This window comes from Pleurodeles waltl, chromosome 1_1 (assembly GCF_031143425.1).
Source record: "Pleurodeles waltl isolate 20211129_DDA chromosome 1_1, aPleWal1.hap1.20221129, whole genome shotgun sequence".
NCBI lineage: Eukaryota > Metazoa > Chordata > Amphibia > Caudata > Salamandridae > Pleurodeles > Pleurodeles waltl.
The window spans coordinates 564957-592124 of NC_090436.1; the positions used below are offsets into that span (position 1 = coordinate 564957).

Here is a 27168-nt window from a genome sequence, read left to right on the forward strand (position 1 = left end):
TCATCTTTTTGTACAAACAACACTTTTATTATTTAACTGAAAAACACAATTTCCAACTTGATATGTGGAGCTATTCGGAGCAATAAACAAGAAATGCACCTTTGTATTTCCTGTCTAAAGGTCATGACACTGGACATGCCCCCTACTGTGGGGCCAAGACTCACGTTCAGGGACAAACAGTGTCTGTTTGCACTGCCTTATGTTCTCAGGGAATGCTTCAGTCCCAGCCTCAAGGAGCTTAGCTACCTACAGCAAGGAGCCTACCTACCTACAGCTAGGAGCCTACCTACCTACAGCTAGGAGCCTGCCTAGCTACAGCAAGGAGCCCAGCTACTTACAGCAAGGAGCCTACCTACCTACAGCAAGGGGCCTAGCTACAGCAAGGAGCCTAGCTACAGCAAGGAGCCCAGCTACTTACAGCAAGGAGCCCAGCTACTTACAGCAAGGAGCCCAGCTACTTACAGCAAGGAGCCCAGCTACTTACAGCAAGGAGCCCAGCTACTTACAGCAAGGAGCCCAGCTACTTACAGCAAGGAGCCTACCTACCTACAGATAGGGGCCTAGCTACAGCAAGGAGCCTAGCTACTTACAGCAAGGAACCTACCTCCTTACAGCAAGGAGCCTAGCTACCTTCAGCAAGGAGCCTAGATACAGCCTAGCTACCTACAGCAAGGAGCCTAGCTACCTACAAGGGGCTTAGCTACCTACAGCAAGGAGCCTAGCTACCTACAGCAAGGAGCCTAGCTACCTCCAGCAAGGAGCCTAGCTAACTCCAGCAAGGAGCCTACCTATTTACAGCAAGGAGCTTAGCTACCTACAGCAAGGAGCCTAGCTACAGCCTAGCTACCTACAGCAAGGAGCCTAGCTACCTACAAGGGGCTTAGCTACCTACAGCAAGGAGCCTAGCTACCTACAAGGGGCTTAGCTACCTACAGCAAGGAGCCTAGCTAACTCCAGCAAGGAGCCTAGCTAACTCCAGCAAGGAGCCTAGCTAACTCCAGCAAGGAGCCTAGATACCTTCAGCAAGGAGCCTAGATACAGCCTAGCTACCTACAGCAAGGAGCCTAGCTACCTACAAGGGGCTTAGCTACCTACAGCAAGGAGCCTAGCTACCTACAGCAAGGGGCTTAGCTACCTCCAGCAAGGAGCCTAGCTAACTCCAGCAAGGAGCCTACCTATTTACAGCAAGGAGCTTAGCTACCTACAGCAAGGAGCTTAGCTACCTACAGCAAGGAGCCTAGCTACAGCCTAGCTACCTACAGCAAGGAGCCTAGCTATGGAAGCTGCTGCTTCAATCATGGTCAGCAGCGCAGTCGCCAGGGCAGCTGGAAGCCAAATCATCTTCATCCTCATAGGCAGTTCCACACCAAATGCAGTAGAAATATTTCTCTCTTAAATAGGCTGTCAGAGCCTGCAGCATCTCCAGGGAACTTAACTCTTCAGCCGTGGAGTCCTCTTGGTCACCCTCACCTTCCTCCTCCTCCTCCTCCTCCTCCTCTTCCTCTTTCAGTTTCTCAATCTTAGGCCAGAACCACAGTTCTTGAGGGGCTTGGATGCCCTTCTGCTCGTCGAGCTGCAGACAGGCTCTTTGACTTTTCCTAAAATCTGTCTCAATTCTCATCTCTTCGTGCTTGCTCTTGAAACGCAGTCGGAAGTGATCTGCAGCTTGCTCGGACGCGTGCTGCCTCATCTGTATCTTTCTCCTGTAGTTTTCCAGCTTCTCTTCTGCTTTGCGCTTCTGCAACTCTTCATGGCCAAGTCCACTTCTACCTGTTAAAAAGATATTCATTAGATTCAGGGAATAAATATCATGTAAACCACAGATATCTAAAAGAAAAAAATGGGTTAATTCAGTGTGAAATGTAAGTGGAATTTTGTGAGGGGGTGGGAGGCACGGGGGTATGTCGCTTGGCATAAGGAACGATGGAAGACATGCGAGTGAACTGCGTGTGCAGGGCCATCTACAAGACAAGCAGGAATAAAAGGGTAATGTGCTTACCTAAGACATGAAGGCAGGCACAGTCATTTAAAGCTTGCAAGAAGATCAGTCATCATGCAAAAGGCAAGTGAACATACACTGTACTGACCATTGTTTGGACGGCGTTGGAGAGTTTGATGTGGAGTTGTGTGGAAGTGGAATATGGTGTCAGGCCCCTTTCAGGGAGACAAGTGGGAAGCCGGGGCTAGTGGGCCTCACCTCTAGGGCTGAGCATGTTTGTTTATGATGTTCCAGGGTTCATCTGACTGTGGCTCTCCTTTAGCACTCAGTGGTAGCGAAGCAGGTAGCGTGATGGTACACAAGTTGGGACCTCAACAACCACCCAGCAGCGCAATAATTAACTGTCCAACCCAGTGCTTTACTTTACAAAAAAAGTGCTTTATTCTACACATTTAAAGTGTTATGTTATCTGGATTTGAATATTGTTTCTTATCATAGGGTGTCCAGGTGCTGGGGCAGGTGTACGGGTGGCAAGTCTTGTAGTTATTTGAAGAGCTAGTTCTTCAGCCTCTTGAGGAATTCAGGAAGCATAGAGGAGGCCCCGCGGTGTAGAGGGAGGTCATTCCATGTTTGAGAGCAATGTGGAAGAAAGCTAGGCCTCATGTTCTCCTTTTGAAGATCCCGGTGGTGGGGAGACTGAGTGCAGGTGTCTGGAGGTTTGGCTGAAGTAAATGCGTGTGTTGAGGAATGCCGGCCGTATGCAGTGCACTGCCCTGTATGCGAGTGTGGACTTTGAATTGACACAGTGTATCGGAAGCCAGTGGTTTTCTGAGTTGTGGGGTGATGTGGGTGCAACATCTAAGATAAGTCTTGCTGCGGCGTTCTCGATGGCCTGAAGAGGTGGTTATAAACTGCAGCTTAGAAAGCGATGCCGTACTCTAGTCTGCTAGTGACAAGGGCTGGAGTGACTTGTGCCTGGTGTTCCTGAGGATCCATTTGAAGATTTTTGTGAGGATGCGTAGCATAAGAAAGCAGGAGGAGCTGGCTGAGTTTACCTGTGCTGACATGTTGCTTTCTCCTCTTAGATGATTTGCAGGTTTCTTGCATGGTGAGTGGATGTTGGACCACGCTCTGACAGCCACCAGGTGGAGTCCCAGGGGGAGTTCCTGCTCCCGACGATCAGCACTTCTGTCTTGTTGGAGTGAAGTTAAGGCAGTTTGTATTCATCCATTTTGCTGTGCTGACTATTCAATCAGTGAATTTGGTGCTGGTGGTGGTGGACTTGTCGGACATTGACTGGATGGGTTGGGATGACAGATGAACCTTGGGGACTCTGCAGATCAAGTCCTTGGGCTTCGATGTGTACTGTGGGAGTCTGACTGTGTTCTTCCTGTAATGAGCAAGCATATCCATTTGCGGGCTGTCCTTGAATGCTTTTTTCATAAAGTCTTTTCATGAGGCTGGAGTGTGACGCAGTGTCAAAGGCAGCAGAGTGGTCCAGAATTATTATTATGGTGATATCTCCTGTTTCTAGTAGGGTTCAAATCTCATCTGTGTCAGCCATGAGTTGTGTCTCCGCTCTATGGTTGCGTCAAAAACCGGACTCTGAGTGGTCGAGAAGGTTGTGGAGTTACAGGTGGTTGGCGAGTTGTTGGTTGGTTGTCTTCTCATTCACTTTGGCTGGGTACAGAAGCAGAGACATAGGGCAGAAGTTGCTCATCTCGCTGGAGTTGTCGGAAGGTTCCTTACGGAGGGACGTGACTGCTGCATGTTTACAGTCTTTGGGGAAGGTAACAGAGTTGATGATACCTGTGAGGAATTTACTGATCAGTGGGCTTCCTAAGTTTTAAAATGTGATGTGGACAGGGGGTCTGCTAGACCCTGGAGTGGATGTTTTTCATACTGTAGTAATGTTTTCCTTAGTGAGTGTTCACCAGTTGCTGGGTGTCCAGGTAGGACGTGGGCAGGTTGGTGATGATGTCTTTGTTTTTGTTTTTTCTAAGTTGTTGTAGAGCTTTTCAACTGTGCTGTGAAAGAAGTTTGAGAGTTTGTCACAGAGTTCCTGGGAAGGAGTGATGGAGTTGGCCGTGGCTTCCAGGGTGGTGAACTCCTCGATGATTGAAAATATCTCTTTGTGGTTTTAGGAGCTAGCTTCAATCTGATCTGTGAGGGATTTTGTCTTAATGGCTCTCAGCAGATGGTGGTAGTGCCTGATTGAGGCCTAGTAGGTAGATCTCACATCAGCTTTGTGCTTGGATTGCCATTTCCTTTCCAGCTCCTTGCAGTATCTTTTGTAGTTTTGGAGTTCATCGGTGTACCAGGTGGCTTCTCTGATCGTTCTGCGGTGTTTATGAATTTTGATGGGCTCAAGTGCCTCAGCACAGTTCAAGATCCACTGATTGAACTTGGTGATATCCTCGACTAGGTTGTCAGTGGTGTTGGTTTGGTTTGAGTGCGCTGCGAAAGTCTGTTTCTGTTAACTGTTCCAGTTCCGGCTGGGTATGTGGATGCTGGTGGGTGCTTTGACTTTTGGAGTGGAGATTGTGAAGTGGATGACGGAGTGGTGGGTCCATGTGAGTGGCGGAACAGAGTTGTAGATGACTTTGCTGCCGTAGGTGAAGACTGCTTCTAAAGTGTGTCCTGCGATGTGTGTGAGGTCCATGATAAGACGGGAATGACCAATGTTGTGCAGCATCTCGAGGAGGTCAGTGGAGGAGTGGTTGTGGTGTCTTCCAGGTGGAGAAAGTGCAGTCACTAAGAAGTATAAAGCCCTTGGAGTTGATGGTGTCCTTGTATACCGTTGCTAATCCACCTTCAGGTTTGTGAAGGCAGTCATAACGTGCAATCTTGTATCCCACTGGGACAGCCACAGCGTTGTCGGGAGATGAAGTGGGGTTCATCCAGGTTCTCATCAGGAACAGGTTGCCCGGTGCGCTGCTGTTGAGGAGGTCCAAGATTTAAATGTCATGTTTGCTGAGCGAGCTGGTGTTGAGGAGCATGCCTGCTAGAGTTTGCGGAAGGACTGGTGTGGTGTGTGGTGTGGTAGTTGTCTGAAGGTGGTGGGGAAGCATAAGTTTGGATTGAACGTGAGGGTGTGTACTTGTAGGTGAAGTGGCAATGGGGGCAGGAAAAAGGTCCGACCATGCCGCGTGGTGTGGCAGCTGCAGGTGGTTTAGCATCCTGGGGCTAGAGAATGAAGGGTAGCAGATGAGTAGTGGCGGGTTGATCCGACCAGCGGTCGTGGCACTGGGCATAGATGGGCGCAGACGGGCTTGTCTTTGGCTGCCATAAAGTAGGTCCTGGGAGGGAGGGAGGGAGGAGCACAGGTGGGCGGGGCTACAGAGGGCAGGAAGAAGACACTGAAGGGAGAAAAAAGATGCAAGAACAAGATGCAGGAATCAGGTAAGAAGCAGTGGGGGGGGTGGAAGCGCTGGAGCAGCTGAGGAAGTCTGAAAGATGGCAAAAAGAGACCAAAACTGGTGAAAAGAGAACAAATGAACAAAAGTAAAGCCTGAATGACTGCTAAGAAAGGATGAAAAGTAGAGCATGACACAGAGATACCACAAAGGGAGCAACCAGAGGCTGAAGAAGTAAAAAGAGGCTGAAAAGTGTGAAAAGTAGCAGGAAAAAAGAAAAGGTGCACAAGGGGAAATTCTAAGAGGCTTGCTAAGGGGCAAAAAAGAAACGAAGAGAGCGAGAGAGGCCCTAACTAGAGAGAGCAGAGGAGGAGCAAGACATGTGTGAGAGTCTTTGGTGCTCGTGTCCTCTTCACTCCTGAGTCGCCAGTCTTTAGTGTTTGTGCCCTTTGGTTCTTTGTGCAGGATCTTCAGTGTTTGTGCCCTCCTGATCCATGGGTATAGATTGCTGGTCTTCGGTGCTGGTGTCTCCCTGATCTTTATATATAGAAATCCTGTCTTTGGTGTTTGTGCCCTCCTGATCCTTACTAATTTCCAGGGTTTAGTCCCTCCTGATCCATGTGTATAGATCTCTAGCCTTCAGTGCTTGTGCCTTTCAAGGTCCGGTATTAGTGCCCTCCTGATCAATGTTTGGGCCTCCTGTCTTTGGTATCTGTGTCTTCGTTACTCCTACGTATGAATCTCCTCTCTTCTAGATTTGTGCAATTTGAACCACTGTGTATGGGTCTCTGTATCCTCTTGACCTAGTGTCCACATATCTTCTCTTTTCAATGCTTGTGTCCTCCTGACCCATTAGCCTGGGTCTCCTCTGCTAACATTTACTCCTTTGCCCTAGATCTGTGGCCATCCTGCTTTAGAGTTTTTAAAATGCAGTCACCCTATGCATGGGTCATCTTCCTTTGGTGCTAATACCCTCATGACTCCAGAGTGTGGGTCACCAGTCTTTTATGTTTGTGCCCTACTGACCACTGTACGTCCCCAGTTTTGCATGTTTCTGCCCTCCTAACACATGCATCTCGGTCTCCTGTCTTTCAATTTTCTGCCCGCTGACCCCTTTGTCTGGTCTCTTGCTTTTGGTGTTTACACCCTCCTGGCCCATGTGTCTGGCTCTCCCGTCTTCCATGTGTCTGCCCTCCTGACCCATGTGTCAGGGTCTCCTGCTTTTGGTGTTTGCGCCCTCCTGATCCATTTGTTGGGGGTCTCCCATCTTTCACATTTGTGCCCTCCCGCCCCATGTAGCGGGATCTACCATCTTTCATGTTTGTGTCCTCATGATCCATGTGGCAAGGTCTCCAATCTTTGGTGCTTGTGTCCTACTAATCCTGTACAAATCTCCAGTCTTTGGTATTTCTGCCCACCTGCCCCATGTGTCGGGGTCTCCAGCTTTTCGTTTGCACCCTCCTGACCCATGTGTCAGGGTCTCCTGTCTTTCCTATTTGTACCCTCCTGACCCATGTGTCAAGATCCCCAGTCTTTGGTGTTTCTGCCCAACTGCCCCATGTGTCGAAGTCCCCCATCTTTTGTGTCTACCTGCCCCATGTGTCAGGGTTTCCCGTCTTTTGTGTTTCTGCCCACCAGCCCCATTTGTTGGAGTCCCATCTTTTGTGTTTGCCCCCTTCTGATCACGACATTTACACCTCGCCTCTCCTTCACTGGTTGCGCCCTCTTGCCCCTTTGTACATAACTCATATCTTCAGTGTTTTTGCCTTCCTTATTCTCGTTTATGGATCTATGATATTTAGTGTCTGTGTCCTCCTGACTCATGATGGTCCCTTCTGTGATCCCTCTACACCGTTCACCTTGGTGCTACCATCTCTTCTTTTGGTTAACCCTAGCCCCTTATATACATATTTTGTATTTAAGTCAACTCCCCGTGAATCTGCTTGTACCTATTGATTTCCCACTAAACAACCTACCTTCCCTTCCTGCCAAGAACTCCAGCATGCAGTTCAACTTAACTAAGAAGTGATAAATGCTTCAAGTTACTATCACCGCCAGGTACTAACTCTTGAGCAGCCGCAAGAAGGTGGGATGGACTAACGCACTGGATTATTCATGGACTGATCACTTCTATCAACGCTGGGTACTAACTCTTAAGCAGCCGCAAGAAGGTACGATGGACTACTGCACTGGATTACTCATGCACTGATCACTTCTATCAACGCCAGTACTAACTCTTAAGAAGCCGCAAGAAGGTGAGATGCACTACTGCACTGGATTACTCATGCACTGATCACTTCTATCAACGCCAGTACTAACTCTTAAGCAGCCGCAAGAAGGTACGATGGACTACTGCACTGGATTACTTGTGGACTGCAGAAGTACGTCTACCTGATTACCACAAGAACATTACTCACCCCTCTGAAGCCAAATGCTTCAAACTAAAACCATCACCAATAATTGCGTAATTACATACAACACATCTGGCAGACCTAGGGGCGGGGCCTGAGGTCGACGGAGCAGCACGCGTAAAGCAGAGCTCCCGACGGCCTCCAATGTTTAAGCACACCATCCTGAACCCGACATCTTAATATTCGGGGATACCCCCGCTGGAGTCAGGGCCCGCGGCGGAACCGGCGGAGCCGATCCCGGGACGCGATCGACCTGTGAGGGGTGGCGGAGCCCTTCGACAAGATGGCGGCTCCTGCAGCAGAATGAAAATAAGGTCGGGCCCCACGACACCAAAGGCAGCACAGAGTGGATCGGGCGACTGAAGGAGGCGAGCTCCGGGACGCCCACAACAGAAAACAGAAGAGGGGGCGGCCTGCGCTCAGACCAGGCTGGGCCCGGGAGATGAGACGAAGCCGCGGAGCTGACCCTGAGGTGCGCGACGGGCTCGAAAGGGCCCAGGCGGTGAGTTGAAGTACCCGCCCAGCATACTAAACGGCAATAGACATGCAGAACCCGGGCACTGGGCGGTGAATGCCACTGAGCGATCCGGGAGCCGGTGAAGGCTCGATGTGTCCGCGTATCACGCTAAAAGGGTGGAAGCCGGGCGAGCCGATCGCAGCTGCTTCACGGCTGGTCCCCGGGCGCGCCCTGAGCGCCGGCCCTCCGATCCTGAACAAAGCGCCATAAACGGGTGCAGAATCAGTGCCCAGGCTGACAGAAGAAGAAAGCCCGTATATACCTAGCTGCCCCTAAAAAGAAGGTGACTGCTGAGACACATATGAACAAGCCAGTGCTGGAAACCCTTAAGACCAAACACTTCACCCGCTTCCACACAGAGCAAGCCTCGAACATATACAGCATAGAGAGCAAAGTAACAGCTTAAGACTGATATGCGAAGTGGTGCAGATAATAGAAAATAAATATAAGAGAATAAAGTCAGACTCACGACTTGGGCACAGAAATAAACAGCACAACAAAAGCTGAAACTTACAGAGACCCTACAAGGAGAAAAACAAAGAAGCAACCGGAAATGGGCAAATCAAGAAGGAAAGACGGCACTGTGGAAGAGAGCAACCCCCGTAAAGAAGGAAGAACTGAGGAACCTGACAAAGAGACCACCCTGCTGCAGACAATCCAGGCATCCAGAGAGGCACTGGAGCTAAAAATAGATTCATTATCGGTGGACTTGACACTGCTCAGGGATGACCATAGGCGACTCACGGACAGGGTAGTTGCCAATAAAAAAACACTAGATCACCTCACCCCTGAAAGTACGAAGATCTCTAAAACGGTAACTGAATTGGCAACTCGGATCAAAATGCTCTAAACACGCGCAGAAGACACCGAAAACAGAGCGCGGAGGAGCAACCTTCGCCTGGTGGGCATACCAGAGAAGACTGAACTCGAAGCCCCAGACATGGAAATTCACCTGGAACGATGGATACGCTCAGAAATAGCCCCAGAGGGCTTATCACAGTACTTTGCAATAGAAAGAGCCCACCGGGTACCGGCCAGACCTCCCCCTCCGGGAACCAGCCCATGCCCGATCATAGCAAAACTACTACACTTTAAGGACAGAGATTTTATACTAGCCCAAGCAAGAAAAAAAGGGGAGATCAAGGTAGGGGATGATCTTCCCGGACTTCACAAGAGATACTCAAAAGCAAAGAGCCACCTTCACAGAAATCAAAAGGCGACTCAGAACGAGGTCAATACGCTACGCTATGCTGTTCCCCGCCAAACTAAAAATTATCACCAACAATGACACCCTGTTCTTTACCTCGCCGCAACAGGCACACGAATGGCTAGATACCCTGGGGACATCTGGGCAGGACAACAGGGGACGATCCACACGCCCCCTAAAAGAAACTCACCATAAGAAAGAGAGACCTCTTTTGGGCTGTGCCCCACCGCACGATCAAGCACTACAAGAAAGAGAAGACGCGGTGAGAACTGCGGCGGCCCTGAGTAGAGAAGGTTCTATGTTCACGCGCTCGCCCAACCCGCAATCAGACCGAGAGTCGACATCAGACGATGCTTCTCGCTCATCACTAGAAGCAGCAGAAAACCTACCGCTGGTCACCCCAGGAACATCCGACGAGATCATCTGAAAAGAAGAGGATGCAATCACAGATCCCCCAAAATTCACCCAAAGAGAAAGCTCATCGGATAAAGCACTCCAAGAAGTATCACCGTACCAGGGGACCTTGCAATTAGATCATAGGGAACTATCACACAAGAAACATTATTACATAGACGACCCGACCCGGCAGATGGCCGCCATCCTGAACAGCAAGTATCTATGCGATCTGGGAGAAGGGCTACAATTACTCAATTAATCCAAACACATGGAGGCCAGGGACCGATTATCCGACCCTAGCCGCGCTCCTCACTTATTATACATACTGTTCTTCAAGTTTAGGGAGGTTTGGACAGGGATAGTTGGGCATCCGGTCCTGGAGAGAGGAAAGTTAGACATAACAAGAAACATTTGGTTATCAGTTAATTTAATAAAAATAGGTGACCCTGCTCCGGTCTGCGCTATCCAATTCCCAACCTCCTTGCTGTTGCACCTCCCACAATGGTTACTAGGTAAGATATGTGATTCTACACCACATATATCCACACTTCATGGACAGAGAGTCAAACTACAAGTTCCTCACATGGAATGTTAGAGGACTGAACAGCATACACAAGCGATACAAGGTGTACAGTCAACTTAAAGAGACTGGGCACACACATTGCAATACTACAGGAAACACACCTCATTGACAAGGAGGTCTCCGCGCTAACAAAATGATGGAGAGGACAAGTATACGCAACTGAGTATTCAACCTATGCAAGGGGGGTACTTATATGGATCCGCCCTGGTGTCCCATTTCAGAAAGTGAACACAGTCATTGACACAGAGGGACGCTATGTGCTAATAACTGGATGCCTGGGAGGAAGAGATATCACAATAGGGGGCATATATGCGCCCAACCACGACCAAATCACATTCCTGAACAAACTCTCAAACAGATGGGGATCACAGCTAAGTCAGACCATAATTATAGGAGGAGACTTCCACTGTATTGCAAACACTGAGATGGATAGGTCACACCCGCCACTATCTCACTCTCCTATACATAAGACGGCCAATGGCTTTGCGAGATGGCAGAGGAATTGGGGCCTATTAGACTCCTGGAGACACTTGCACCCTTTGGAAAGGGACTACTCCTTTTACTCACACCTGCATGACCTACATGTCCAGTTGGATACCTTTTTGACATCCCCTGAGGTGAACAGCACAACACAGGCGGCAGAATATCTGTGCCACAACCCACTATTACTCACCCTAGTTTGGAAGAGAGAGCGCTCCCCGATACCAGATTGGAGACTCAGGGCCGTCACACTAGAAGACAATGCCTTTTGTCAAAACATAAGAGATGCAATAAAGGAGTATTTCGAACACAACCAAGATACTGCATCCACCCGAGCCCAAGAATGGAAAGCATTCAAAGTGACCCTAAGGGGGCTCTGCATGACCGGGGTAATAGGGGTCAGGAAAACGCTAGAAGGAGAGATTGACAAGAATGAACTAGAACTGAGAACCCTAGAGCGAAATAGACCTGACAAGCCCGAACTTGCCCCAAGTACCTCTGAGATTAAGAATAGGATAGCTTTAGCCATGGAAAAACTTAAGACGCTTTGACTACAGGAAATACACCACTAGACAACACGCACAAGGTGACAAAGCGGGGGCTTTACTAGCATGGCTAGTGGCCCCACCACGGCAACACTCACTAATAATGGAGTTAGTAAACCAGACGGCACTAGACTATTCGGCAAAGGAGAGATCAACACATGTTTCACAGAATACTACTCAAACTTGTACGCCCCCCCAACAACCCCTTTAAGACCTGAACAATTGCACGACCTTGCACATATCCAGCTCCCCACTCTAAGCGAAGAGGATCAGCTAATACTGGGAGAGATGATATCACCTCGGGAAATATGGGTGAGGGTGGAGGCAATGGCGAGGGGGAAGGTGCCAGGGGCAGACGGACTACCGGCAGAACTGTACAAAGCATATGCTGATCTTCTAGCACCCAAACTAAGCATCCTTTAAGAAGAAGCACTTGAAACCGGGGTTTTGCCCCCGTCCACAAACAAAGCCATAGTTGTCCCCCTACCCAAACCAGGGCGCCCACTTACAGACGTTCGCTCATACCGTCCACTATCTATGCTCAACATTGACTACAAAATCTTGAGCAGCGCCCTCGCCGCCAGACTGTTGCCCCATATGGAATACCTGATACACAATGATCAAACAGGCTTTATACCAAACCGTAATACAGCCACAAATATCAGGAGACTCATTAACATAATACACTCCAAATCCCCGACCATTAACACAGCAGTAGTCCTAGGGATAGATATCGAAAAGGCATTTGACAGCCTTAGATGGGATTACTTGGAAGTAGTGATGAAGAGGATGGGACTCGGACAGGGATTTATTAAATGGGTGAAACTATTATATTCAACCCCCACAGCACGCGTCCGCACGGGCAAAATAATATCCCAAGCATACAGGATAGGAAGAGGCACAAGACAAGGCTGCTCGCTGTCGCCCCTACTCTTTGCTGTTGCGATGGAGCCACTTGCACACATGGCCAGATCAGGAACATACTTTGAGGGACTTACGATGGGCAAACAGGCACACAATATAGCGCTCTATGCAGACGACATGCTGATATTTCTTGGCGATCCCAACACCGATCTGCAGGGAGCGATGACACTACTGGAGCATTTCGGCAATAGTTCAGGACTCTGTATTAATTGGCAGAAATCCCTCCTGTATCCACTACAACAGGGATTAACCCAGATTGCCAACGGACGGGGCTAAACTGGTCCCATACCACGTTTCGGTACCTAGGCGTCCACATATACCATTATAAGGGAGACCTATGGGAGGGAAATGTTAACAGAGCGATCTGAAAGCTAAAAACGGACGTTCAATTCTGGAAAACATTACCCTTGTCGGTGACAGGTAGAGTAGCCCTGGTGAAAATGGTGACCCTACCAAGACTATTATACAGCTTTTCCACGCTACCTATAATAATCCCTCAATCAATCTTTAAAGAGATTGACATAATTATTACTAACTTCATATGGGGAGCGAGTCGCCACAGACTAGCCCTACACAAACTCCAAAGGCCGACGATAAAAGGGGGTCTGGCAGCCCCAGACATAGAACTGTACTACCTAGCGGGGCAACTTCAGTGGTTGGCTAGGAAGTGGCACTCAATTTTTTCCATAGAGGCAAACACGTGTCCCAGAGAGCCCTTGACCACAGATATTATGGGAATACCCCTAACACCAAGAAGGGGGCGTAAGACAGAACCCCTAGAACAACAAGTATGAAGCCATTGCTGGAATCGAAGCTTACAACGCACGCAAACTACACACCCATACTCTCCAAATCTACACCTAGCCAGTCTAACTGCATTACCAGGGGGCAACAACATTGTGAGAATCACAAAACTTGAGAGGGCAGGCATTAGTACTGTGGGTGACCTGTTTAGGGATGGAGAACTGTTAACATATGAAGACCTGATGACTCAACACGGAGTCCCTGCCGGAATGTTCCTCACTCGCAGAGCAATCATAACCCTAATACAAAAACATTGGAGGCAAGGCCCTAGAGAACCCTCCACACATGCCGGATGTCACAGCATATGCACAATAGATGGGGACAAGAAAGTGGTGTCAACGCTTTATAAATCACTACAAAAGGACACATTACAGTCCCTGTTAGACTAAAGACCCTAAGGACATCCAGGAAGACATAGATGACATGCTATGGGGAAAAATCGTAACACATACATATAGAGTCTCCCGAAATGCCCGACTCAAACTGATCAATCTATATATACTCTACAGAGCATACCTAAGCCCCGCAAGGATAGCTTCTATCTACCCCGGTGCGAACAGTCGCTGTCCTCGCTGCGCAGCACCAGAAGCTGGCCGACTCCACATGCTATGGACTTGTAGTACAGTGAAACATTATTGGGAGGAAATATTGAACACCCTCACAACACTATCAAACAGAAGACTCCCACCTACTCCAACAGCAATAATGCTAGGGGGTTTCTCTAGACCACATAAGAAAAAAAACGTGAACAAGTTCATAGATCTAGCACGAATACTGGCCAAATGAGAGATTACAATGCACTGGAAAGACCCCAAGGGCCCTCAGACTCTAAGATGGAAAGAGGCAATGATTAAATGGGCTGGAGCCGAAGGAGAGACATTGCACCAGGAAGTGGCAAGGGGGTGGGAAACCCAGAAGGTGTTCAGGGCTGGGATGACTTGCTTGATCGCCTGAAAAACCCATGTGATGATAACAGGGACCAAAGCTCATCATCGAGCACAGACTCTGTGGAAGACTAAACACAGAAACGCAAACATACACCGATCACACCAACCTAACCAAGCTGGATAAAAGGGGGGAAGCGACCAAAGGGATGCGTAAAAACATCAAGGAAAAGACATTGTAGAGTGAATTAACAAGACTGGAGCGGGGACAAAGGGAAGTTCAGGGGTGGGGGGAAACCGGGACAAGTTGTAAAAGTTTTTTCTGCTTACAAGAAAATTAATAAAAATTATTATATTTAAATATAAATCATTTATTTATATATCATGATTCATGGATTACCCACACCACCCGCTGCCCAACAGGCGAGATGTCACAGCAAAGGCTCACTTCCTACCTGTTTTAATACGCAGAGGGATGGGCTCGGCAATGCCGTCCCCGTGCTTGCCCAGAGACTGCCCCTTCTTGTAGCCCATCTTCTGAAGCAGCGCAAAGCCTTTGTTTTCGTTGCCAATGGCGCTGTTCAGCACAATCTCTCGCCGCTCCTTCTCCTCCTCCTTCAGGCTCTTCTGTCGGTTTTTCAGGTTTGCCTCTTTGTGTTTCTGCTCCTTCTGATAAGCCTCTTGGACTCGCCTGGCAATGGGTATGCCTGGCCTGATGTCTTGCTCTGTGCTGATGAAAGCTGCAGACATGTAGTCATCTTCCTCGTCTGAAGCTGCCGCCATCCCTGGTCACTGCCCCTGTGCACCACACACCAGAGAAACAACAGTTGCAGCAGTGACCACGGTTCTTCAGCTCAGATATACAAGAGGCCGTGTCCCTCACATCCACAGAGGTAGAGGCTCTAGCTCAAACAGACCAGGGCCCTGCCACTGAACCACAGGCGAGGCCCATGCACTCAACGATAGAAGAGGGCCCAGCAGCTGAAACACTCACGCACACTTTAGGCCTTTGTAGTTCAAACACATACCAGAACCATGAATCACACATTTTAGGCCTCTGTAGTTCAAACACACTAGGACCTTGCTCCTCACACACTAGACAATGTTCCTGCACAATAAACACACACCGGCCCTCAAACTAAGAGGATGCCATGGTTCAGATATACAGCTTGACCCTGCAGCTCAAACACACACTAGGACTGCAGCCGTCAATGACACACCTGAAGCCTGCAGCTCAAATGCACACCAGGACTGCACCCCTTAAAGACACACCTGGGCCTTGCAGCTCAAACGCACACCAGGGCTGCACCCCTCAAAGACACACCTGGACCTTGCAGCTGAAACGCACACCAGGGCTGCACCTCTCAAAGACACACCTGGGCCCTGCAGCTCAAACACACACCAGGGCTGCACCCCTCAAAGGCACACATGGACCCTGCAGCTGAGAAGCCCAGATGGATCCTGAAGTTGAAAACAGGCACCAGAAGCCTGCAGTTAAGACAAGGACCAGGAAGATGCTGGAGAGCAAAGGCACACCGTGATACTGCAAATCACACAGGGGTGAGCCCTGCAGATCAGTCTCACAAGAGCTTGAGATCTGTAGGTCAGTCCCAGAGACAGGTCTGTGTCGTGCAGTTCAGTGCCAGAGTGAGCCCTGCGTCTGTAGTTCACTCTCACAGAGACCCCTGTAGCTCAGTCCCATTGAGAGCCCTTTAGGTAGATCAGTCTCTTATACAGCCCTGTAGCTCAGTCCCATCCAGAGCTGTGTAGTTCACTCTCTTACAGAGCTGTGTAGTTCAGTCTCACATACAGAACCCTGTAGCTCAGTCCCAGACAGTCCTGCAGGTAGCTCAGTCTCTTACAGATTCTTGTAGCTCAGTTCCAGCCAGAGCCCTGTAGCTAGCTAAGTCTCACACACACCCCTGTAGCTCAGTCCCAGACAGAGCCCTGCAGTTCCTTCCCAGACAGACCCCTGAAGGTAGCTGAGTCTCTTACAGACCCCTGTAGCTCAGTCCCAGCCAGAGCCCTCTGGGTAGCTCAGTCTCACATAGACCCTGTAGCTCAGTCCCTGCCAGATCCCTTTGGGTAGCTCAGTCTCACACAGACCCCTATAGCTCAGGCCAAGCCAGAGCCCTCTAGGTAGCTCAGTCTCACACAGACCTTGTAGCTCAGGCCAAGCCAGAGCCCCGTATTTCAGTCCAAGCCAGACCCCTGAAGCTCAGTCCCAGCCAGCCCTGTAGGTAGCTCAGTCTCACACAGACCCCTGTAGTTCAGTCCCAGCCAGACCGATGAAGGTAGCTCAGTCTCTCACAGACCCATGTAGGTAGCTCAGCCTCACACAGACCCATGTAGGTATCTCAGTCTCACACAGACACCCATAGGTAGCTCAATCTCACACAGACACCCGTAGGTAGCTCAGTCTCACACAGACACCAGTAGGCAGCTCAGTCTCACACAGACAACAGTAGGTAGCTCAGTCTCACACAGACAACAGTAGGTAGCTCAGTCTCACACAGACAACAGTAGGTAGCCTAGTCTCACACAGACAACAGTAGGTAGCTCAGTCTCACACAGACACCCATAGGTAGCTCAGTCTCACACAGACACCCATAGGTAGCTCAGTCTCACACAGACACCCATAGGTAGCTCAGTCTCACACAGACACCCGTAGGTAGCTCAGTCTCACACAGACACCCGTAGGTAGCTCAGTCTCACACAGACACCCATAGGTAGCTCAGTCTCACAGACACCCATAGGTAGCTCAGTCTCACACAGACACCCGTAGGTAGCTCAGTCTCATACAGACACCCATAGGTAGCTCAGTCTCACACAGACACCCATAGGTAGCTCAGTCTCACACAGACACCCGTAGGTAGCTCAGTCTCACACAGACACCAGTAGGCAGCTCAGTCTCACACAGACAACAGTAGGTAGCTCAGTCTCACACAGACAACAGTAGATAGCCTAGTCTCACACAGACAACAGTAGGTAGCTCAGTCTCACACAGACAACAGTAGGTAGCTCAGTCTCACACAGACACCCATAGGTAGCTCAGTCTCACACAGACACCCATAGGTAGCTCAGTCTCACACAGACACCCGTAGGTAGCTCAGTCTCACACAGACACCCGTAGGTAGCTCAGTCTCACACAGACACCTGTAGGTAGCTCAGTCTCACACAGACACCCATAGGTAGCTCAGTCTCACACAGACACCCGTAGGTAGCTCAGTCTCACACAGACACCCATAGGTAGCTCAGTCTCACACAGACACCTGTAGGTAGCTCAGACTCACACAGACACCCGTAGGTAGCTCAGTCTCACACAGACACTCGTATGTAGCTCAGTCTCACACAGACACCCGTATGTAGCTCAGTCTCACACAGACACCCGTAGGTAGCTCAGTCTCACACAGACACCCGTAGGTAGCTCAGTCTCACACAGGCCCCCGTAGGTAGCTCAGTCTCTCACAGACCCCTGTAGCTCAGTCGCAGCCAGATCCCTGAAGGTAGCTCAGTCACACCAGACCCCTGAAGGTGGCTCAGTCACAGCCAGAGCCCTGTAGTTCAGTGCCAGCCAGACCCGAGGGTAGATCAGTCTCTTACAAACCCCTGAAGCTCAGTCCCAGCCAGAATCCTGAAGGTAGCTCAGTCACACAGACCCCAGAAGGTAGATCAGTCACACCAGACCCCTGAACGTAGCTCAGTCCCAGCCAGACCCCTGAAGGTAGCTCAGTCCCAGCCAGACCCCAGAAGGTAGCCCAGTCACACCAGACCCCTGAAGGTAGCTCAGTCCCAGCCAGACCCCTGAAGGTAGCTCAGTCTCTCTCAAACCCAAGAAGGTAGCTCAGTCTTTCTCAGACCCCCCGTAGGTAGCTCAGTCTCACACAGACCCCCCGTAGGTAGCTCAGTCTCTTACAGACCCCTGTAGCTCAGTCCCCGCCAGACCCCTGTAGGTAGCTCAGTCACAAAGACCCCAGAAGGTAGCTCAGTCCCAGCCAGACCCCTGAAGGTAGCTCAGTCTCACACAGACCCATGTAGGTAGCTCAGTCTCACAGACACCAGTAGGCAGCTCAGTCTTACACAGACACCCGTAGGTAGCTGAGTCTCCCACAGGCCCCCGAGGGTAGCTCAGTCTCTCACAGACCCCTGTAGCTCAGTCGCAGCCAGATCCCTGAAGGTAGCTCAGTCACACCAGACCCCTGAAGGTGGCTCAGTCACAGCCAGAGCCCTGTAGTTCAGTCCCAGCCAGACCCGAGGGTAGATCAGTCTCTTACAAACCCCTGAAGCTCAGTCCCAGCCAGAATCCTGAAGGTAGCTCAGTCACACAGACCCCAGAAGGTAGATCAGTCACACCAGACCCCTGAACGTAGCTCAGTCCCAGCCAGACCCCTGAACGTAGCTCAGTCCCAGCCAGACCCCAGAAGGTAGCTCAGTCTCTCTCAAACCCAAGAAGGTAGCTCAGTCTTTCTCAGACCCCCCCGTAGGTAGCTCAGTCTCACACAGACCCCCCCGTAGGTAGCTCAGTCTCTTACAGACCCCTGTAGCTCAGTCCCCGCCAGACCCCTGTAGGTAGCTCAATCTCACACAGAGCACTGTAGCTCAGTCCCAGCCAGACCCCTGTAGGTAGCTCAGTCACAAAGACCCCAGAAGGTAGCCCAGTCACTCAATGCCCCTGAAGGTAGCTCAGTCCCAGCCAGACCCCTGAAGGTAGCTCAGTCTCACACGGACCCATGTAGGTAGCTCAGTCTCACAGACACCAGTAGGCAGCTCAGTCTTACACAGGCCCACGTAGGTAGCTCAGTCTCTCACAGACCCCTGTAGCTCAGTCGCAGCCAGATCCCTGAAGGTAGCTCAGTCACACCAGACCCCTGAAGGTGGCTCAGTCACAGCCAGAGCCCTGTAGTTCAGTCCCAGCCAGACCCGAGGGTAGATCAGTCTCTTACAAACCCCTGAAGCTCAGTCCCAGCCAGAATCCTGAAGGTAGCTCAGTCACACAGACCCCAGAAGGTAGATCAGTCACACCAGACCCCTGAACGTAGCTCAGTCCCAGCCAGACCCCTGAACGTAGCTCAGTCCCAGCCAGACCCCTGAAGGTAGCTCAGTCTCACACAGACCCATGTAGGTAGCTCAGTCTCACAGACACCAGTAGGCAGCTCAGTCTTACACAGACACCCGTAGGTAGCTGAGTCTCCCACAGGCCCCCGAGGGTAGCTCAGTCACACCGCCCCGGAACCCCTGCTCTCACTCTCACTCACCCGGCCTGGGGACCCGCGACACTGCAGGCATTGACACACTCACCCGGAAGCGCTCGCGTCTCTGACCCGGAAGTGAGAGCTTGGTAGGCGCAGCGCCGCCGCTGACCCGGAAGTGACGCCGCCGTGAGTCCTAGGCGACCGGAAGTGAGGGGCGGAGAGCCACTCGGCGGTGCCGGTTCCTGGGAGAGGGACCGGCAGAAGCACCGGCCCGGGGGGGGTCGGGCACCAAGGGCGCGCCGGGAGGATGAATGTGCGAGGCAGCAGAAAGCCCCGGAAGATGGAGACGTGAGGAGATCGTTTGACGGCGGAAGCGTCGGCGCAGCTCGAGGCCCCGGGGAGGGATGGGGCCGAGCAGGGGCCCTGGAGGTGTCAGACAGAGCCGGCTGCGGCCCTCCCGGTCCCCTCGCATGGAAGGGCATGGGTATAGGGTTTCTGTGGCAGTCCCGCACAAACCTGAAGGTCAGACTGCCCACCGGCGGCCCGGTGCTCTCGCATCGACAGCCTCCACTTCCTCCGGCTCTCGGTTTCCCACCGCAGAGCCAGGGCGGGCACCGCCTTCGGAAAGGGAGATGGACTTTGGTGGCAGAGTATCCAGTCTGCCAACCCCTGAGTCATGGCCCGTTGTGTGTTCTGAAGTCCTTTGCCATGCAGAGCGCCTTGAGACCACGTGGGTGATTTGCTGCGCTTTATAAATCCTGATTCATGGATTACCCACACCACCCGCTGCCCAACAGGCGAGATGTCACAGCAAAGGTCACTTCCTACCTGTTTTAATACGCAGAGGGATGGGCTCGGCAATGCCGTCCCCGTGCTTGCCCAGAGACTGCCCCTTCTTGTAGCCCATCTTCTGAAGCAGCGCAAAGCCCTTGTTTTCGTTGCCAATGGCGCTGTTCAGCACAATCTCTCGCCGCTCCTTCTCCTCCTCCTTCAGGCTCTTCTGTCAGTTTTTCAGGTTTGCCTCTTTGTGTTTCTGCTCCTTCTGATAAGCCTCTTGGACTCGCCTGGCAATGGGTATGCCTGGCCTGATGTCTTGCTCTGTGCTGATGAAAGCTGCAGACATGTAGTCATCTTCCTCGTCTGAAGCTGCCGCCATCCCTGGTCACTGCCCCTGTGCACCACACACCAGAGAAACAACAGTTGCAGCAGTGACCACGGTTCTTCAGCTCAGATATACAAGAGGCCGTGTCCCTCACATCCACAGAGGTAGAGGCTCTAGCTCAAACAGACCAGGGCCCTGCCACTGAACCACAGGCGAGGCCCCTGCACTCAACGATAGAAGAGGGCCCAGCAGCTGAAACACTCACTAGGCCTTTGTAGTTCAAACACGGTTCTTCAGTGACAGGTGTCAGGCCTCCAATTCAACTGCCACAAGAAGCTGAATTTTCCTATTGGAGAACCGAGAGGCGGTTGACCTCCCTGAGGTGGAAGGTGCATCACTTCCGCTACCTGGGATGCAGAAAACACATGACCAGCACCAGCAATACGAATTGAACATGGGGAGGGTACTCAAAGAACTTACCATTTCAATACAATTCTGGAACACACTGCCGCTGTCCATAATGGGCAGAGTGGCTTTAACCAAAACTGTGTTTTTACCTCTTTGTCTCTACATCAAGCAGAACTCTGTGTCCTGTCAAACGCTCAAGAAACTTGTCAAACTATTCATGTCCCTGGTGTGGGATGGGAAACGTAGCAGTTAGACTGCAGATCCTAAAATTGAATTTGGCTGAGAGTGGCTTGGGCCTCCCGGACCTCAAGCTCTACTATTTAGTATGCTTGTTACAGTATGCGGTGCTGTGGTGCAACAAGGACCACAATTGGACAAATATGCTGTCAGGGGGTCTAGTGGTCGCAGGTGCTCTTTCCAGGATGCTTAGTCGAGGCCGTAGAACACCAGCTGACACCCCCTTCATGGTGCAATAGGTGGCACAGGCCTGGGAACAAGCAGTCACCCATGTCCTTAAGCAAGCACCCTACACCAGGCAGCTTCCCATTTGGTGTCTACAACTATGTGTACATATACAAAACTCCATGGATGTCACACGTTGGTTAGAAGGTGGGGGTTATACAGTGGGAGACCTATATTTGATCAGGACTTTCATGAGTATAAAGAAGATGAGTGCAATATGGACTAAGACCAGATCAGTTCCTGCAAAATGCTGGTATCTCCCACATGGCCAGAGAGATATTGACGACATTTCCCGACAAGCCCAGTGAATCGCAGACCCTAAGGGTGATGTTGGGCCAAGGGTCCACTAAAGCCATCATATCCAGATTATATGTGTAGGAAAGTACTATCTTGCCCGGCATGTTACCCCCATATTTCACTGTATATATGTTGTTTTAGTGTATGTGTCACTGGGACCCTGCCAGCCAGGGCCCCAGTGCTCATAAGTGTGCCCTGTATGTGTTCCCCGTGTGATGACTAACTGTCTAACTGAGGCTTTGCTAACCAGAACCTCAGTGGTTATGCTCTCTCTGCTTTCTAAATTGTCACTAACAGGCTAGTGACCAATTTCACCAATTCACATTGGCATACTGGAACACCCTTATAATTCCCTAGTATATGGTACTGAGGTACCCGGGGTATTGGGGTTCCAGGAGATCCCTATAGGCTGCAGCATTTCTTTTGCCACCCATAGGGAGCTCTGACAACTCTTACACAGGCCTGCCACTGCAGCCTGAGTGAAATAACGTCCACGTTATTTCACAGCCATTTACCACTGCACTTAAGTAACTTATAAGTCACCTATATGTCTAACCTTTACCTGGTAAAGGTTGGGTGCTAAGTTACTTAGTGTGTGGGCACCCTGGCACTAGCCAGGGTGCCCCCACATTGTTCAGGGCAAATTCCTCGGACTTTGTGAGTGCGGGGACACCATTTCACGCATGTACTATACATAGGTCACAACTCCGAACATGGCCATGTAACATGTCTAAGGGGAGACAATTCCATGATCCCCCGAGTCTCTACCACTAACTTTCCTGGGGTTTCACTGCAGCTGCTGCCAACCCCTCAGACAGGTTTCTGCCCTCCTGGGGTCCAGCCAGGCCTGGCCCAGGAAGGCAGAACAAAGGACTTCCTCAGAGAGAGGGTGTTACACCCTCTCCCTTTGGAAAAAGGTGTCAGGGCTGGGGAGGAGTAGCCTCCCCCAGCCTCTGGAAATGCATTGATGGGCACAGATGGTGCCCATCTGTGCATAAGCCAGTCTACACCGGTTCAGGGATCCCCCAGCCCTGCTCTGGCGCAAAACTGGACAAAGGAAAGGGGAGTGACCACTCCCCTGACCTGCACCTCCCAGGGGAGGTGTCCAGAGCTCCTCCAGTGTGCTCCAGACCTCTGCCATCTTGGAAACAGGTGTTGCTGGCACACTGGACTGCTCTGAGTGGCCAGTGCCAACAGGTGACATCAGAGACTCTTTCTGATAGGCTCTTACCTGGGTTGATAGCCTATCCTCCTTCCTAGGTAGCCAAACCTCCTTTTCTGGCTATTTAGGGTCTCTGCTTTGGGGAATTCAGTAGAACGAATGCAAGAGCTCATCTGAGTTCCTCTGCATCTCTCTCTTCACCTTCTGCCAAAGGATCGACCGCTGACTGCTCAGGACGCCTGCAAAACCGCAACAAAGTAGCAAAGACGACTACTGCAACCTTGTATCGCTTCTCCTGCCGCTTTCTCGCCTGTTTCCTGGTGGTGCATGCTCTGGGGGTAGCCTGCCTCCTCCTTGCACCAGGAGCTCTGAAGAAATCTCCTTGGCCACAGCAGCATCCAAAACCCTAACCGCGACCCTTGCAGCTAGCAAGGCTTGTTTGCGGTCTTTCTGCGTGGGAACACCTCTGCAAGCTTCTTCACGACGTGGGACATCCATCCTCCAAATGGGAAGTTTCTAGCCCTCTTTGTTCTTGCAGAATCCACAGCTTCTACCATCCGGTGGCAGCTTCTTTGCACCCTCAGCTGGCATTTCCTGGGCATCTGCCCACTCTCGTCATTGTCGCTACTCTTGGACTTGGTCCCCTTGTTTCACAGGTAATCGGGTCCGGAAATCCACTTTGGTTGCATTGCTGGTGTTGGTCTTCCTTGCAGAATTCCCCTATCACGACTTCTGTTCTCTCTGGGGAATATAGGTGCACTTTACACCTACTTTTCAGGGTCTTGGGGTGGGCTATTTTTCTAACCCTCACTGTTTTCTTACAGTCCCAGTGACCCCCTACAAGTTCACATAGGTTTGGGGTCCATTCGTGGTTCACATTCCACTTTTGGAGTATATGGTTTGTGTTGCCCCTATACCTATGTGCTCCAATTGCAATCTACTGTAACTTTACACTGCTTGCATTACTTCCTTTTGCTATTACTGCATATTTATGATATTGTGCATATGACACCAGTGGTATAGTAGGAGCTTTGCATGTCTCCTAGTTCAGCCTAAGCTGCTCTGCTATAGCTATCTTCTATCAGCCTAAGCTGCTAGAAACACCTCTTCTACACTAATAAGGGATAACTGGACCTGGCACAGAGTGTAAGTACCCCTTGGTACCCACTACAAGTCAGGCCAGCCTCCTACAATATGCAGTGTTGAAAAATGATAGGCAGACAGACCTAGGCCCATATTTATACTTTTTGACGCAAAACTGCGCTAACGCAGTTTTGCGCCAAAAAAATTAGTGCTGGCTAACGCCATTCTGAAGCGCCATGTGGGTGCCGTATTTATTGAATGGCGTTAGCCGACCGGCGCTGCCAGGTGTGCGTGAAAAAAAACGACGTACACCAGGCAGCGCCGACGTAGGGAAAAATGGCGTTTGGGCGTCCCAAAATGGGGCAAGTCAGGCTGAGGCAAAAAAAATCGTTTAACCCGATTTGCGCCATTTTTTTTGGGCACCCAGACGCCATTAACATGACTCCTGTCTTAGCAAAGACAGGAGTCATGCCCCCTTTCCCAGTGGCAATGCCCAGGTGACTTCTGGGCATGGTCATTGGGCATAGTGGCATGTAGGGGGGCACAAATCAGGCCCCCCTATGCCACAAAAAATAAAATAAAAAAATACTTACCACAACTTACCTTTTCTTCCCTGGGATGGGTCCCTCCATCCTTGGGTGTCCTCCTGGGGTGGGCAAGGGTGGCAGGGGGTGTCCCTGGGGGCAGGGGAGGGCACCTCTGGGCTCATTCTGAGCCCACAGGTCCCTTAACGCCTGCCCTGACCCAGGCGTTAAAAAGAGGCGCAAATGCGGGGTTTTTTGCCCCACCCACTCCCGGGCGTGATTTTTGCCCGGGAGTATAAATACCACGCACATGCCTGGGAGTCATTTTTTAAGACGGGAACGCCTACCTTGCATATCATTAACGCAAGGAAGGTGTTCACGCAAAAAAATGACGCTAACTCCATGAACTTTGGCGCTAGACGCGTCTAACGCCAAAGTATAAATATGGAGTTAGTTTTGCGTCGAAAAAAACGGCGCAAATTCGGCGCAAACGGAGTATAAATATGCCCCCTGGTGTCTACCAGTGCTCAGTTGGATGGAGACGTAGAGAGCCCACTCACAGACAGAGTGAGCACATGGCCAAGCACTGGTGCAGGAGGTGGCCAGTAATGCCTAGTTCAAATTAACACAATTTTATTACCTGCACAGGGTATATCTCATGCAGCTAAGACTACACAGGGTGGACCCCACGCATACGGCTGCATGCACTCCTTGTGGAGTAGCCCCCTCCGGATTTGCACATTACCTGGACATGTCACCTTATTAGGCTTTTTTTTACAGGAGGATAAAACAGGAACTACATAGTGTCAGGCACACCAGTAGACTTAACATTGCGACACTGCCTATTGGGATTGTTGTCTCCTCCCAAAGGGGGCAGCAAGATGCATTACAGGTTTGTTCACCTGGCTCTGCTGCTCGCCAGGAAATGCACTGCGATCCACTGGGTGAGCCCGCTGCTGCCAAAAGTGAAAAAACGGAGGGCAGACCTTCCTTCCGGAATGGGCTGGTGCTGAGGAGTGCAGACTCCGAAAGGTACGCACAGATGAACATGCGGAAAGAGACGTAGAGAAATAGGACGACATGGTGGACCACCTGGAAGCCGGCAGTGAAGAGGAACAGGCCAAAACGGATTCAGACCTCCAGACAGTGGGAAACAAATTGAAGCCCATGACAGGCAGGTCGCCGGAAACTCCTGCTCCTTCTGTATTGCCTTCGCATACCCCTGCGCTAGCAAATTGATCTTGGTTAGTGAAGGATGTGTGAATCAGGTGTCCATTGATAGTGTGTGAATACTGGGGTAATTGCTGGGGGGATACCCCCCCGCTGCAGTGGCTCCTCTCCTTATAGTACCCCACCTCTTTTTTTGTCAACCCCCCACCCCTTCTAACCTAGTTCGGGCAGATAATGCTAACCACTCTGGATTGGTTCCATAAAGGGGAAGGGACTGTGGAAATTGGACATTCACTGCATTGTTGTTTGTTAATTGTCTAATTTCTATTTTACTGTCATAACATCTGACAAAACGTGAATAAACAAATTTAGAAAAAAAAAGTTGTCTAATTCTCTGGCGGGTGACAACGGCTATAGAGCGTCCCTTCTGTTACCTCGACACCTACTAAATTTTCCTCGTAAGAGGTCCTTAACAACTTAGGGCCATATTTATACTTTTCGACGCACAACTGCGCCAACGCGCCGTATTTATTCAATGACGTTAGCCGGCGCTGCGGAGTGGTGTGCGTCAAAAAAAATGACACACACCAGGCAGCGCCGGCATAGGGGAAAATGGAGCTTGGGCGTCAAAAAATGGGGCAAGTCAGGCTGAGGCAAAATTATCGCCTCAACCCGATTTGCGCCATTTTTTTTTTGACGCCCAGATGCCATTAACATGACTCCTGTCTTAGTAAAGACAGGAGTCATGCCCCCTTGCCCAATGGCCATGCCCAGGGGACTTATGTCCCCTGGGCATGGTCATTGGGCATAGTGGCATGTAGGGGGGCCCAAATCAGGCCCCCCTATGCCACAAAAAATAAAAAATAAATACTTACCAGCACTTACCTTAATGTCCCAGGGGTGGGTCCCTCCATCCTTGGGCGTCCTCCTGGGGTGGGCAAGGGTGGCAGGGGGTGTCCCTGGGGGCATGGGAGGGCACCTCTGGGCTCCTTCCGAGCCCACAGGTCCCTTAACGCCTGCCCTGAGCAGGCGTTAAAAAATGACGCTAAAGCGGGTAGACGTCATTTTTTTTGACCCGCCCACTCCTGTGCGTCATTTTTGCACGAGAGTGTAAATAAGGTGCACAGGCCTGGGAGTCATTTTCTAGACGGGAACGCCTACCTTGCATATCATTAACGCAAGGTAGGTGTCCACGCTAAAAAATGACGCAAACTCCATGAACTTTGGCGCTAGACGCGTCTAACGCCAGAGTATAAATATGGAGTTCGTTTTGCGTCGAATTTGCGTAAAAAAAACAATGCAAATCCGGCGCAGAGTATAAATATGGCCCTTAGACTCTTCTTCGTCCCACTAAGATGCTAATGGCCAACCGGAGCCAAGCACAAGACTGCACTCTAAATTGTTGGGTCATCAGTCTACGTTATCCAATTCAGTAAGGGAGCTACATTTTGAACCTAATGTCATTGTGCACCCAAGATCGTCTAACTCAGTCCCCCTCCCCTAAAGCGGTGGAATATTTGCATTCACACATTCTGCACAGTTTTGTAAAGGGGATTAGGGCTCGGTTAAAAGCAGTGTGCCCTAATCCAGACCTTCCAGGCATGGTCGCGGATACCCTTAAGGTTGGCCCCACTATGGTCAACTATATGAAAAAAAGTATGCAGAAGATCCAAAAAGTGTTTGGAAAGAGTGTGGCATAACTGCCAGGATAAGTTGCTGGAC

General features: G+C 50.7%; 2 protein-coding genes across 5 annotated transcripts in view; one reads left to right on the forward strand and one right to left on the reverse strand.

Moving 5' to 3' along the window:
* GPATCH11 (G-patch domain containing 11) lies at positions 1-25812 on the reverse strand. Of its 4 annotated transcripts, none has more exons than XM_069202168.1 (3): positions 19345-25812; positions 14502-14844; positions 1-1770 (listed from the first exon to the last, which is right to left on the reverse strand). In XM_069202168.1, the coding sequence occupies exons 2-3, from the start codon at positions 14827-14829 to the stop codon at positions 1292-1294; spliced, it is 807 nt and encodes a 268-aa protein (XP_069058269.1). In that variant the 5' UTR covers positions 14830-14844; positions 19345-25812; the 3' UTR covers positions 1-1291. The 4 variants fall into 4 exon arrangements, with proteins under 4 accessions (XP_069058269.1, XP_069058244.1, XP_069058251.1 ...); XM_069202143.1 differs by having other exon boundaries at positions 19302-19355; XM_069202150.1 differs by lacking the exon at positions 19345-25812 and adding an exon at positions 19211-19292.
* The window catches only part of LOC138291575 (uncharacterized), a 649831-nt gene that overhangs the window by 167777 nt on the left and 454886 nt on the right, over positions 1-27168 (forward strand). The window lies entirely within an intron of this gene.

Bases quoted from the DNA above. Each gene is read 5' to 3' on its own strand.
- GPATCH11 (XM_069202168.1), bottom strand. From the start codon at position 14,829: ATGGCGGCAGCTTCAGACGAGGAAGATGACTACATGTCTGCAGCTTTC. The intron at 1,771-14,501 runs GTAGGAAGTGAG...TCTTTTTAACAG, and splicing joins CCCTCTGCGTATTAAAACAG to GTAGAAGTGGACTTGGCCAT.